General features: G+C 42.0%; 1 protein-coding gene across 7 annotated transcripts in view; it reads right to left on the bottom strand.

Moving 5' to 3' along the window:
• RAD51B (RAD51 paralog B) overlaps positions 1 to 14,085 on the bottom strand; it is an 82,289-nt gene that overhangs the window by 3,849 nt on the left and 64,355 nt on the right. For 5 of the 7 annotated variants that reach the window (XM_061559032.1, XM_061559035.1, XM_061559033.1 and 2 more), the window contains 2 exons: positions 13,550 to 13,665; positions 7,682 to 7,760 (listed from right to left, as the gene is read on the bottom strand). In XM_061559032.1, the coding sequence (XP_061415016.1) occupies positions 7,682 to 7,760; positions 13,550 to 13,665 (195 nt within the window). Of the gene's footprint in view, positions 1 to 7,681; positions 7,761 to 13,549; positions 13,666 to 14,085 lie in introns of those variants that run through there. The other 2 variants (XR_009755684.1, XR_009755685.1) reach the window with 2 other exon arrangements.

Here is a 14,085-nt window from a genome sequence, read left to right as displayed (position 1 = left end):
TAAAAACCTATCACTACAAAAGATTGTAGATTACGATCTCCGTGATGATGCACCGGAGTATTTAATTTGCACGTGACGCGTCTTACTTCGTGCCAAAAGATGCTCAAACCACAGTTTTTCAAAACCTCCAGCGAGTTCCCTTCTCAGACAGCTTTATTGCTAGTTAATTGATTTCTGTCTCATGTTTAGACTGGGAGATGAGAAAAAAATAGACAGACTTCACAAGGAGGAGGAGGGGGTGGGTGGGGGGCTGCAAAGATTTAATTGAAACAACATGAAACAGGCTCCCGGCATCACGACCCGGCCATGTGCTTCACACCCGCTGAGGGCCAAAAAGTGTCAGGTTTCCGGGGACAGGAATAGTCTATCCCCAGCGAGTTCCTGGAAAATCCAGGCCTCAAGCCTGTCAGAATGCGGGTCACTCGGTGGTGCACATAAAACACACCAGCAACGCAAGAACGATGCCAATGTGGAGCCGTACAAAGGGCTCTGGCACTGGAGGGGGGGGGTGGTAGAATCTACTTTAAAGATCTGCCCCGTAGCTTGACTGCATCATTTTGTTCAGCCCAGGCGAGTGTTTGTTTTTCATAAAAATGCTGGGACTTCTTCAATGAGAGCCTGGGTTTCAGGTGGTCGCAGACCACGATGTAATTACGAATGAACTACAATAGATACAGGCGTACATACGTAAGAAAAAGCACAAGGCAGCCTGGTTGACGTGACACCATAACCCACACTTAACTCGCACACAAGAACACAATTATATGGGCTGAAAATCGGAGTTGCACTCCATTTTCAGTAACTTAAAAGACCGTGTCACACACAAAAAACTCTTGTAGATGTACGCCTGTGCTTTGTCTTGGGTTGTCAAACATATTCAAAGCATCATTAACGAAAAAAATACTTTCAAGTTACAAGAACAAAGTTTTTAACTTAATGCCGGGCAGTGCCGGGCACAGCAAATCAGCCTGTCGCCAAGACGGCAGCTACAGTAACTTTGTTTTTGGTTGCCTTCAACACAAACTCTGCTGACACATGCGGGCGCGTGTGAACACTGGCGTGCACAAGCACAGACAACGAGAAACACTCGGCATGTCTGAATTGAAGCCCCGTGAAAATCCAGGGAAACAAAGACACCATATACAAACAAATGCATACCAACACACACTTGTACACAGAAGCAGCAAAGTAACTGTACCGGATGACACACTGACAATGGCATGTTCTGAGAAATCCAAAACCAGCGGAGCACGTCCTTCACACTCAGTCACCGAGGGCAGATCTTTATTTTAAAACACAAACATTTTTCAACCCTACGCTGCAACAGCCAGTGGGCCCGTCTCAGTTATAAGTGGAGTCACCGAAGACAGCAAGGAGCAGAATGCAACACACAACCGAACCTCTGTAATTCATTGTGCTATGAATATACATTCTGGTAATCCATCAACAGATTATGAAGGCTATTTGTTTTTTTCAATCCACAGTGAAGGAAAATGAATGCATTTAGTATGCATGCTCCTAATTGTATGCACACACAGAAAGTGTCTGGCTTTTCAGTTGCCAGAGGATGGAATGATATCCACAATTAAAATAAATCTAAAACTTAAGTGGATGAGAATAGTCTGCACACTGGGGAGCAGGCTGCAAGCGTTCATTTGGCACAGCACAAATTGATAAGCACCTGTTACATTTCCAGATTGTCCTCGCCGTACTAGTACAGCACATGTAACAAAGAGGTCAGCCTGGCTGGCTCGCGCTTGCATCTCATCTCAAATGTGTTGGCTGGCACAGATCCACGCTATTTGCAAGTGTGGTTAGTAACTTATGAGTTGGAACTCCCTTTCGGGGGTTTGGAAATCATGGTGAGCATTTTTTTCCGTGCTCAATAACATGAAATGGCTGGATGGCAGGATGTTTCTACTTTTGGGAAAGCAATTTCAATGAAAATTAAGAAATATATTGTCATTGCTGTGTACCACGATGAAAAATACAGGACCAAAATTAAACACTACATTAAGTGGACAACAACAATGTTACTCGAACAAGAAAATGGAGTAAACGTTTATGTGGAGGTAAACTAATATTTTGTGGTTTAAATCTCAGGAAATAAAATATTTAGAAAGTAAAATTCGTCTTCCACATGAACTCGTTTATCCATGGAAAATATGCCTACACAAGTTTCACTTCTCTAAAATTAACTTTTTGTGGTCAGGAAAGTAAATAATTTAAAGCAAACAAGTATACATTAAAATATTTTTTTTAAATCCCAAAACAACAGAAAGTGGCTCAACTAGCGGTCATCCCCCAATCGTGAAAAAATAGATTGGACCGAGGGAAAAGGACGAAGAAAGGGTAGACTAAGACACGGAATGCATTCTTAATGCAGAACTTTTAATTCACTTTTGATTTGCCATGCGTGTGAAGCGAAGTGGGGCGGGAGCCGGTGAGGCGTGATACATCTCTTATTGGCAAAGCCTGCTGGGTACAGATGGGCAAGAGCACAAGTCAGAGAGCATAGGTCATACCCCAATCATCACTGGGGGGTTGACTAATTAAATTAAGGAGTTAAGAAAGACTGCCACTGTGCACTGCTGTGGCATTCATCAAGCCCCTCCGTGTTGAGTGCCAGAGAACTAATGCTGGTGTGAGCACATGCACTCAGAGCTAAAAGCACATGACACAGCATCTGTGGAAAAAATGGCACTGGCACAGTCGTGCCATGCCTTCCTTTCTCTACTACGCTCCAGCAGGAACATCAGATGGATCACCAACAGTTGGCTGCCTGGTTGTTTTGCAAAGCCAGGAAAAAACAAAGAATAATTGATGCTGAGAGAGGGCGGTGGGGGGGGGTGCAGAATGAGGGCCGCTAGGCTGACTGACGCGCTACCCTGCCAATGGCGTGGCCTGCAGTGGGTTAAGTTTGACCCCGGCGCACATGGTCAGCCAGGGATTAGCTGCGTAGTAACAATCCAAATGCATTAATGTAAGCATACGTGGCTGAACCACTGAAGCACTTTACGTACCACTAAGTAAAGCAACTGCGGCAACAATGCACGAGACAAAGGCAGCGCTGTGCTGAGCATGCGTACCCCGCTCATAGGCGCATGTGACGGCGCTTGAGAGACTTTATAAAAGCGTGCGCCGCATAACCTTGTGTGCGTGCACATGTGAAAGTATCCCATGTGTTTACGTGCAATATGAAGGCCTGTGAAATGTGTTGCTCATGAGCAGCGGCGACACGATTGACAGCAAGGAGAGGGCTCAGCAGATGACAGCCAATGAAACTGGCAGCAAAAACTTGAATTCCGCAGCTGTTATTAAAACAGAGGAGCATTTGTGTTTCTTTGACGGCTCGTTTCTGCCTCGCAGGACAGAAGATGAAGGCTGGCGCGCTGCACTGGCACGCACATGGTCGAAGAAGTGTGACCATGCTGCCGAGACGCAAGCGGCACATTCGCATGCCTCGCTTGCATACCCTCGGCACATGCAAATGCGCGTAATAAGACTGGAAGGGCAGTTAAGATGGAATCTCAGCTGTCTCATCCATCCAACCCATCTAACCACAAAGCTGGGCCTGAAATAGTCTTACTGGTTTCGGTACACACAAAACAAAACATGAACAAGCAAGAAAAACGCATGGAAGCACGAGTAGAGGAACACAAAAATATATGCAGACAAACAATACAGACATTCGCCAGGGTTTTCGACTGATAATTTCAAATACTTGCGACAAGACTAGTAAAGACGCCCTCTCATTTCGAGGCGAAGTACATATGACCCTTACTCTGCACAGATCCGCAGCAGCACGGTATTTTTTGTCACGACCAAAATTCAGAAAGCATGGGAGTGCGGTTCGCAGCTGCACACGGGGATTGCAAAAGCACGATGTGCTCACCAGGCCGTGCCCAGACTCCACACGCTGCAACAGACCACTCCTATCCACGTGGATTCTGCAACAGCCGCGCGCTGATTGGCTGTGGACGGGGAGCCGTTGAGTTCGGAAGACAATGACACGTGCACTCGCGCACGATGCGCCTCGGAGGGCTGCCGCCTCGTTTCTCCCTCCTTTATCTAGAAAAACATTTCTGTTTACGAAACTCTACTTGAACTAAATTTGTAGTCCAGACTCTGCCCTAGCCACTGGTACAGTGTATTTCACCATATTTTAGTGAGTATCGTACTCTATTGGTGAGTATAATACTCATGTAGAGTTTTACGTTGCAGAATTATACAGCATTTTATAATTCCCTGTTTGAGTTTTGAATGTAAGGAGTGAAAATATTGGGTATGGGGAAGGGGGCTTGAAGGGGTTTGGAACATAACCCTCCCCCCCCCCCCCCCGTTTATTCTGTCAAACTGGGTTCCCTCTGCACGGATTCCGTCCGCATGGCCTTGTCTGAGAAAGTATCCCGCCCCAGTGCAGAGCGAGGGTCAGTTATATTGCTTGTTGCAGATTTCAGCGTTGGACTTAATCGCCGAATAATGTACCTGCTTATTAACTAGATGCTTAACATAACTTAAAGCTGTAAATATGAGTCTCAAAAGCCAAGTGAACACCGTGCAAAAGAAGATGGAAATCAATAGCATTGTTGAAATATGAAATACAGTTTCAGAAGAGATTTAAAAAATTGGGGAAAAAATATATTTCTTTACAATTGTTTCTACTCATGAGCGTAGTTTATAAAAGGTCATCTGAATGGATATTTTTAGTTTATAGTTTTTACCAATAAACAACATTCCGACCCTTTAAACACCACTCTGTGTACTTGAATACTGAAAACACTTGTGGATTAAAAATACAAGCCACTGGCTTTTAAAAGAAATCAGATCTGCCTTAACAGCAGTGCCAATTCATCTAGGATTACATCCAACTTTGTTTTATGTACTGCTCACAAAAAGTACATAAAAAAGGATGAAAAGGAAGTAGTGTGATGAGAATCACAAGATTACGTGAAAAAGCAAAAAACTAAATAGCCATATAATCCAGCATGCATACAAAACAAATAGGAAGCTTTAATGTTGAAGTTGGACATGTGATAAGGAGTGCAGGTATTTCTGTACAAAAGCCTGGTAAATCAGGCCAAACATAGTTCAATTCCATGCACAGATGGGAGAGTGGAAAGGGATTTTCATGTCAATACAAACCCACAAGTCCTTTTACTCTGAACTAAGTCCAGCAAACTCAATAAAATGCTTCCTCAGGACCCTTAAGGAGGGATTAATGGAGCTTTAACAATACAATTCCAACAAACAAAAAAACTTGTCCTTCAAGCTGATCTCCACAAGAAAAGCAGATTTCTTAACGACATAATCTGAAAACATTTTACAACGAAAACTTGCAGGGATACCGTGAAAGCAGAAGAATGTTTCGTAAACAATTTTGGCACCAAAGTACAGTGTTGTTCAATTGTGAATTTTAGAACTTGTGTATATGACATCCTGAATGATGCAAGGAGAGTTGTCTAATTAGCATAATCCAAGAGAGGTAATGATCTAGATTTTTACCAGCATAAAAAGCCAATGCAAACTGCAATAATGAGCAGAATGAGCCCTCTTTACGCAGACTTCAATTGATCCCAAGAATTGTGCACAAAAGCACGTCTGTTAAAGCATCCAGGCCGGAACTGGCAATTAAATTGAGGCTCGGATGTTTTTTGGCTGAGACTGAATAACAAACCGCGTGGACACACGTGAGGCCAACCCTGTGGCCTTGTGGTGTGAATGTCTGCTCTGGGTGGGTGGGTCATGCGTTCCACTCTCCCAGGCACTGCTCACAGGCCCCATTAAAAGTGTTTGGCAACTGCATCCCCCGCTTGGGTCTTGGCACCACTATAAGGTGAGTTTGGAACTTTTCAAAAAATGTTAATTATATTGTAATAAAGGCGAGTCATTGTATGACACAGTATGCTGCACCGGTTTTTTTTTTGTCATGTAATGAGAAAGGGTACGCATTGAACTTAACATTAATTTTACCCTGTGTATGTCTTTGTGCATACAGCACTAGTATGCGTGTATAACATATATATTTTTTTATATAACAAGAAATCCGGGATCTGCTGTGATTGCACAGAATCCTTGCTGGGAGTTAAGAAAGGCCATGCAGGGGCTACATTGTGTGTTGAGCCGCCTCAGCAAGTGGAGTGGAATTCTGGAAGTGCAACTGAATGAAAAAATGGAAATTTCATTCAGCCGGCAAGAGCTAAATGATTTGAACAGAATACAAGCCACACAAAGACAGGAAAATCAAAGAGGTAGAAAGGAGGTTTTTTTTTTGTTAAATCTCCATTTGTTGGCAGTAAGGGTGAATTAAATGATCATATTACAAACATATTTCTGGTGATGAATAGTCATATATATTTTTAAAATCCATTAAATATGCTGCACCTAACATGAACACATGCGTGAATGTTGGTGCACAGACTAGAAATTCATATTTAGTTATGCGTATAAATTCAACGTTCGAAATGATCAAGTTTCAACACAGCTGCAGAAAATTAACCAAATATCTGTAAACAGATTTCATAACGACGTTGAACTATGTTAAGCTTGGCAAATGCACCACAACCGATGGACGACCATGTTAGAGCACCCTTTAGATGACCATGTTTTATTTTTACCTAATAATATGGGGATACAAAAAAACGTGTTTAAATCAACTTACGCAACAAAATAGTATGGCAACTCGCCGCACTTTTGGCCTTGCTTAATAAAAATAATGAAGGTGCAGCTTCAACAAAAATGTAAAGCATACCAATCAACGTCAACCGAGCAGCTACTTACTCCTGCATTGGCATCTAATGTTGCTTTATGCTGAATTGTGTATGGTTATTTTTCTTCAACCTTTCAAAAAAATGAATTTTCTGCTAAATTACTTAGCACTGTGTAATGCGCAGGCCTCTGGATTCAGTGGCTGGCCTTGACAAACAATGGGATGAATTGGTCAAAGCCTCTTCCCCCTACGGAGGCTAGTATATTAACAAAACCAGAAAAGGAAAAGGCTATAAAGTTCTCATTTTTATTACACAATTTACGGTGGTATTGTGACTGAGGCAGACTTATCCCAAACTACCCTGCTTAAAATGTTTGCTTCCTGGCATTGAAAGGGTTAATAAAGGTCACCCCCCCCCCCCATTGTGAAGTTTGTTAAAGTGTCATTTTGGGGTTCCTTTTGTGTCCGCTGATCCGGCGTTCCTCCGCCATCAAGGGGGGAGGGGGGGGCTCTTTCTTTGTTTATTCAACAGGCTATTCCGCTGACCAGTGACAAAGCCAGGCAATTTAAATAAGGGGAAAACTGCACAAGAGGCTCTATCCCAACCTCATTTGAATACCACCGCTTGACCTGCACGGCAGAGCGCGGAGAGGCAAAAACGGAGCTCTTCGGCGAGGGCCGCAAAGCCCAAAACTAAAGCGGCACAAGAGGGGGAGTGCCGGAACTTGATGAGGATGTGGGGGAAGGGTTTTAGATAACGATTGGAGAATGATAGTGATGGAAGATAACATGAACTCAACTTAGAAATATCCCGAACAAAGAAAGAACTGACAGAGGATGATGGCCAATCAATATGAAATGCAAAACCATGAGAAGGCAATTTCAATAATCTCATTGTAAAGTGAACAAACAGAACAAGGTTTGTTCAGTACACACTTGAACATTGTGGTCCGAGTAACAAAAATATCTTACCTTCCAACACAAGTCCCGAGCCTTGAATGGAGTAAACAAATCCAGAAAAGGAAGCCAATGGTGATTTCGCTATCAAAATCTGGGGGGGGGGGGGGGTGTAAACGAGAGAATACAAGCACACTCAACATATTCTTATATTAATGGACTTCGCTGGATTTCTTTTACAAATGTTAATGTGCTGCAATAAGATGATCAGAACATGTTATTGTCAAAGCTATATTGCACAACGAATGTGAAGCAGTTCTGATAGACATGCAAAACTAAGTGTGTATAGCTTAAACGTTACAGAATTGATACTTTTAATGTAATATAATTTTGCAGCGCTGGAAAGCATTACACTATAGCAGGCACATTTGAATGTATTTTGGATAACACGACAACACGTATCAAGTCTTTTGCGTAAATAAAATTCCATGTGGTAATTTCAAAAGGGTGTGGTCTATCGAGTAATGTAAACCAGCTGAAGATCTGGAATCTTTTGGTCCGCGCTAAACTTTCACACATGCTTACTTACTGCCAACATTCCTCCCCCCAGTTTTATGCTTCTGCCGAAGCTGCCGTGATTGAATGCAACCGTTGGGGAATGTTGATTCATATATTCTAAACGCTGGCAACTTCTGCGGCCACAGGGTGCCGTCATACATTTCACAAACTTCAGATAATCACAATAAACGATTTTTAAAAACGTGGAATGCTGACACTGATAGCACTGATTTTACATAAAATGAAAGCACAAGTAATGGTAAATTATTCCCAGGTGCATGTGTGTACTCATTAGCAATTTATATTTCAGTACTTGGATTAAGGGTTTCCTAGAACACTTTGCATGCTAATGAATAGTTGCCTGCTTAAACCCCATAATCTATTAACAAAAATAGAGACATTATATCTCGTCATAAGATATACTGTATATTAGGAAGTGAACATTTTACTGTAATCACAACACCATGGGACAACATTTGTTCTCTAAATCAATCTGATGAAGTATTAAGGATTTGGCCACGATGCTTCATTGCCAATGAGAGGGCACAAATAGACATAACTATGAGAGCCGGGCACAGCAAAGAACTTGTATCCTGCAGATTCTTTTACTGGACCCACTTTTATTTGGCTGACTTAAGTGCAGTTCTTTTTTTTGTTATTCTGACTTAAAGAATGCTGGTATGGCATTACAGAGTTGAGAAGCCGATGATACAAAATACACATTGTATCATCAGCTTAGTAGATTAAGGCTGTCCTAACTTGCATTTCGTTTTAATGTATAAGACAATGTCATAAAGATAACTTTAAAAAATATATATATAAATAAGCCACAATATAAATAATCCATAAATAAGATGACGCATCTTAGCTGAGCCTCCTAAAAAGTAGTTTAATTTGAAAAGTGATAAATGCATCTTTATTGCATCCTCGACTGGCTTTCTACATCCGATTCTGCAACACGTGTCACCGTGGACACATGAATATAACAAACGGATGCCCCAAACAATGCACCCTGTGAATTACTGCACCGAATGCTCTTGCTTCTAATATAAATTTCACCGGACATAAATACAAAACAAAGTTACCGATGCGTGTATATGGCATCACCGATGAGTGTGACATGAAAAGAGGGTTGGAGGGATCATGCTCGAAAGTTGGTGAAGGGCATTTAAACGGCAGTCTCCAGGGAGGGGTGCGGGACAGACAGGCCACGACCGCCAACTGGCGATCAGTTGGGAATGATTAGAGGGGCCAGATGGACAAAAATATACGACATACGTCAACAACTGCTGACCAACCGCCTTGGGTTTGACCCAGATATCACACATGTTTTATACAATTATAAATAATTCTTTATCATTGTACGTGTAACAAACTTGGGCGATATCTCAATAATAACAGTGGAGAGAATTATTGCACAAATCAGTATGGCACAATGGCTTCAGAATGTTCAAAAACCGTTTTGCATGTATTTTAGTGATATGCCAAATATATTTTGGTCAATAGTGCACAACATTTATTTTTTGGGGTTAACTCATGTAGATTCCTGGTCAAGCCAGACTCGAGATTTCACAGAAAAGAATCCCAAACGGACATTGCTAATACCACAGGTGAAAAGCTTAAAAAAAACCCTACCCCATACGTAACAAACCAAAACGATTTATGGTCAATTACGAAAATAAAAAAAATATAACGTACGTAATTTTAACCTCAGATATTTTTAGAGTAAATACTACACTGCAATAGGACACTGAATTGCATTGGTATGGAAGAAAAAAAAATATGCAGTGTTAATCCCACGTAAAGCACAATCTTCATGAAGCAACTGGACTGCTATTCAGGGTGCATATTAGATTGGAACAGGGAGTTTAAAAAAAGCTTTTTGAAAGCAAAGTAATAGTATTTTTTTAAAAGGTATTAAACTTAGCGCTCTACTGCGGTCAATGCTGAATTCCCAAGACAGGGGTAGCATGGGATGTTTGGCTCCCAATTCATGTCACTGGGGGGGGGGGGGGGGGGGGGGTAAAGAATGGTGCCAGTAGTCATGAGTGAAGCTATAGAGGGTGGTTCATCACCCCCCGCTGGGTGTCCTTGGGCAGGAAACATTGCGTGTGGTCGCCCTGGCAAACACGCAGGGGCTGTTTCTAAATGTGTCAACGTTCACAGCCTGAGAGCTGTATGAGTTGAGCTATGAATGTTGATTTAATGCAATAAGAAACACTCAAATGTTTTAACACCACAACCTTTTCACTAAGCTTGCTATCACTTGTGTGTTCAATGTCATCGCGTGGATAGGGTTTTTTTTTTCTTCTTCCCCATACCAGGCTACAAAAGCATCTATTGGGCTAACAATGTCTTGTTTTTATCACAAACACAGACACGTACATAGGCAAAAAGAATAATTGCATTAACACTTAATACTCTTCAAACAATTGTAATCGGCTATTCATTGTAACTAATAACGGGTGTTAAATTTCCAGTTGTTTTAAAATGATTACCGGCACGAATAATACCTACTTGCTCATCTGCTCTCAAACAAAACCGGGAGATGTTTGCAGTTGACAGCCTTTGAGAATTCATGCAAATTCTGGGTCAAGGATAACTGACAATCGGGGGGTCAAAATTCACACGAGCCGGAGCTGGAAATTGGCGGGAAAGTGGATTAAAAAAAACCACGTGTGGGTGGAGACCTGCGGATGGGGGTGGGTGGTGGAGGCTGGTTAGGAGGGGGATGGGGAAGCAACCCATTGTTGTTGAGCCCATGTGGCTCCAGGCGGCCCAACTGCTCTCAACGGCCGAGCTCTGGAGCCGGGCCCATTCGGGAGAATAAACCCGCCTCTCCGATCGTGTGTGCCCGCAGATGGCAGGTTGCTTTTAATATTATTCGGTGATTACGCAACGTGTCCACGGCATTATTTCTCTCCGTTAATAAAAAGGGATGGCCGAAAGTCAGCCACGTTCTTCTCTTGCGAGCGCGGTGTGCGCGTTGCGAGGGGGTATAGGGTGACAAAGTCTTGTATACAAGTCAAGGCTGTTACCCATTACCTTGTTTGATAAGGTTATCTAAGCGCGGTATTGCTTTATTGCCGTCTTCCCTTGTTACGAATGCACATTTTGCACGTCGAATTAGCAGTAATGTATACAATGGAGTCTATCATGGTCCATAAATTGCTGAAAAGTATACCAACTCTTGCGCGCAATGTAACACAAGCCTATGTTTATTTATATGCAGAAACATTACCCTTCCAAAAAATATAAATTTCTCAGGTTACCAAAAGTGAAACGTGTGTACAGTACGCACACAATTTAACTTAATTCAACAATTTCCCGGAAACAACTAAAACACTACCGCCGTTAAGGACACACTGATTAAGAGAGTCAGAACATGAATACCATTGGTGGTGGACTGCACTTTCCTACGTTGCCTGGGACATCCGTACAACACCCTCTAACCATGCCCCGCACTCGCACCTTGTAATCATTGTTTTACTCCATTTTTCCCTAATCCCGTGATGTGTCAACACAGACCATCAACCTGTGAAACATTGTCCCCTCTCCGCTGTATTTATACCACATACCTTAGGGGCACCATTTTTGGACGTGTGTCAGCATCCTTGTGCCACATTGCACCATGACAGAAAACGTGAATTTTTATTGGATCTTTACGTGCAAATATTTGCGGAAATATTTTTCATTCGCAAAAATGTTAAGCTGGCCATCAGTGCACCCCCGTACCACAGCGTTGCTTGAAATAAATTCAGGAATGACTCGTGCCCAAGCCAGGTACAATGAGTCACAAATTCAATACATGAATAAGCTTTGGTCATGTGACTTGTTTCTTGAAAAAATTGTAAATGAAGCAAGGCCATGAAATCCTGCATCGATTCTGCTTTACCTTTAAAAGGTGGCTACAGTAGTTTTACTTTTCGTCATAAACAATACCCTTACGACTGTGCGACTATCACCCCAGTGGGCTTCACAAACGCTTTTAAAAGACAAATATTTCACCAATGTAACACTGGAAGATGTTGCACCCATGCCTACCAGCAACACAGGTGGTTCTCATCAGTGTGTTTATTCAGTTGTCAGCCTTGAGGGGGGCAAGGAGTGAGAAGAGTGGAAAAATGTTTTTCTGTCTGAAAGTCTCTCCTTTTAGTCAGTAAAAACAATAACAATCACACAGCAAGCCTGATCCACATCAGCTGAAACTGCAGAAGCCAGCTCAGGATGTCTTGTTATTAAAGGAGACTATTTTTTATTGGAAAATGGTTTTTTAAAAAGGCGGCCATGTAAGCTGCATAAGAACTGTTTCGCCCAGTAGTGAATGCTACTTAATTCTGCTTCAGAACACGCGCTGTGAAGATGTATGCACACAGCAGCCATATGCACAATAACATCACTAACCCTAAGCTTTATGCCCAGGTTTCAAGAAATCCAAATGGTAATATGTAATTTGATTAACATTTTAATGAAATATGAAGCTGGAAACATACTATTCATGGACTATGCAATATATCACCGTTAAATTAAATTATTACGGTATCAAAGGAGTCGATGACCTAATGTCGTATACTAGTATATATATACTACCAACAATACATACGTTAATTGTATTTGTGCACCACTGCCAATGCAGCATCAACAAATAATTTAAAAAAACATGTTTTTCTCTTTGACAATAATTACCATTAAAAATGTATGTATGCTCAAGCATACAAGATAAAATACATTAGTTCAGCAGTGGATTTAAATACGTGTGTGTGTGTGTCATTAATATGTATTATAACAATATTATAATAAGACGTGGTGTTATATGCCCCGCAGTGGAGGTGATGCAGTAAACCAATTGAATGGGATGTAGGGGTTGGGCAAAGCTGCAAGAACTAAAACATGATGATCCAATGAGCTGTTTAATATTGTTAAAATAAGGTATGACTATGCAAAACCTTAACTCCTCATTCTGAGTTATGAATAAACATCTCTTGAGATTTACAATAATTCATTATGCCCTCTGGTTATGTACATAATAAACACATGGACAGTATTTTATGCAGAATAATAGATGGAAGGTGAACACCAAAAGTGAAAAGTGAGGTGATGAGGTGATACCAGGATTCAGGTTAGGGCCAGAGATATGGCGAGTGGTAGGGGCTGGTTGGCTAGTGTGGTTAGTCTTACGGTTGGCTAGTTTATTAAGATTACAGATTGGCTTAAGAGGTGGCAAGTGTGCTGTACTCCATAACAGTTTTCGCTGCACCCCATTACACAGTGAGGCCGTTTCACTTTCTTCATTGAATACTTTGTGTTCGATTTCATGTTTTGGTGTTCACAAGCCGTTTGACACACAGCAGCTAGGAAGGCCTGCGACGTCACGGTTGTCATCACCTGCCTGCGCCGCGTGTCCAGGTATTGCAGGATGAGTCGAGTGTTCACACAGTGACTCCACGTGTTGCCCAGGGCTGCAGTCACATAGCCGTCGCCAGACATCTCCTTCTCGCCAGCTACACGGACAAGATGCCATGTTACGTGTCATAGATGGTTGATTGCATCTCCGTGAAATACAGGACTGCCTCTGGGGCATGATAATATACAGGATTCATATTATTTCTGTTTCGTGGTTCATTCCCACGTTGGATTTGTCTTTGTTGACAGTCCGCAGCCCAGACTATGCAAATGTCACACAGTGACAAATCAAAAAGACGAAGGGGTTTTTCTCGGCTAATTCCCTTTGTCACTGTGGAAAGAGAGGTTTCTTCCCGTGAAATACATTGAGGTTTTAGGCAAGGACTTAGTTCAGTTCAAACAAGTTCGCATTAGATATCTTTGGGCATTTGGTAAACAACTTAACAAGCAAAGTTTATAACACAGGTGCCAATACACAATCTGAACCAACTACATTGAAGGCGCTCGTTATCGTCAGT

The sequence above is a fragment of the Lethenteron reissneri genome, chromosome 25, assembly GCF_015708825.2.
Source record: "Lethenteron reissneri isolate LAM-NWPU_2019-01 chromosome 25, ASM1570882v1, whole genome shotgun sequence".
In the NCBI taxonomy this organism is placed as follows: Eukaryota; Metazoa; Chordata; class Hyperoartia; order Petromyzontiformes; family Petromyzontidae; genus Lethenteron; species Lethenteron reissneri.
This window is presented reverse-complemented; position numbering and strand designations above follow the sequence as displayed.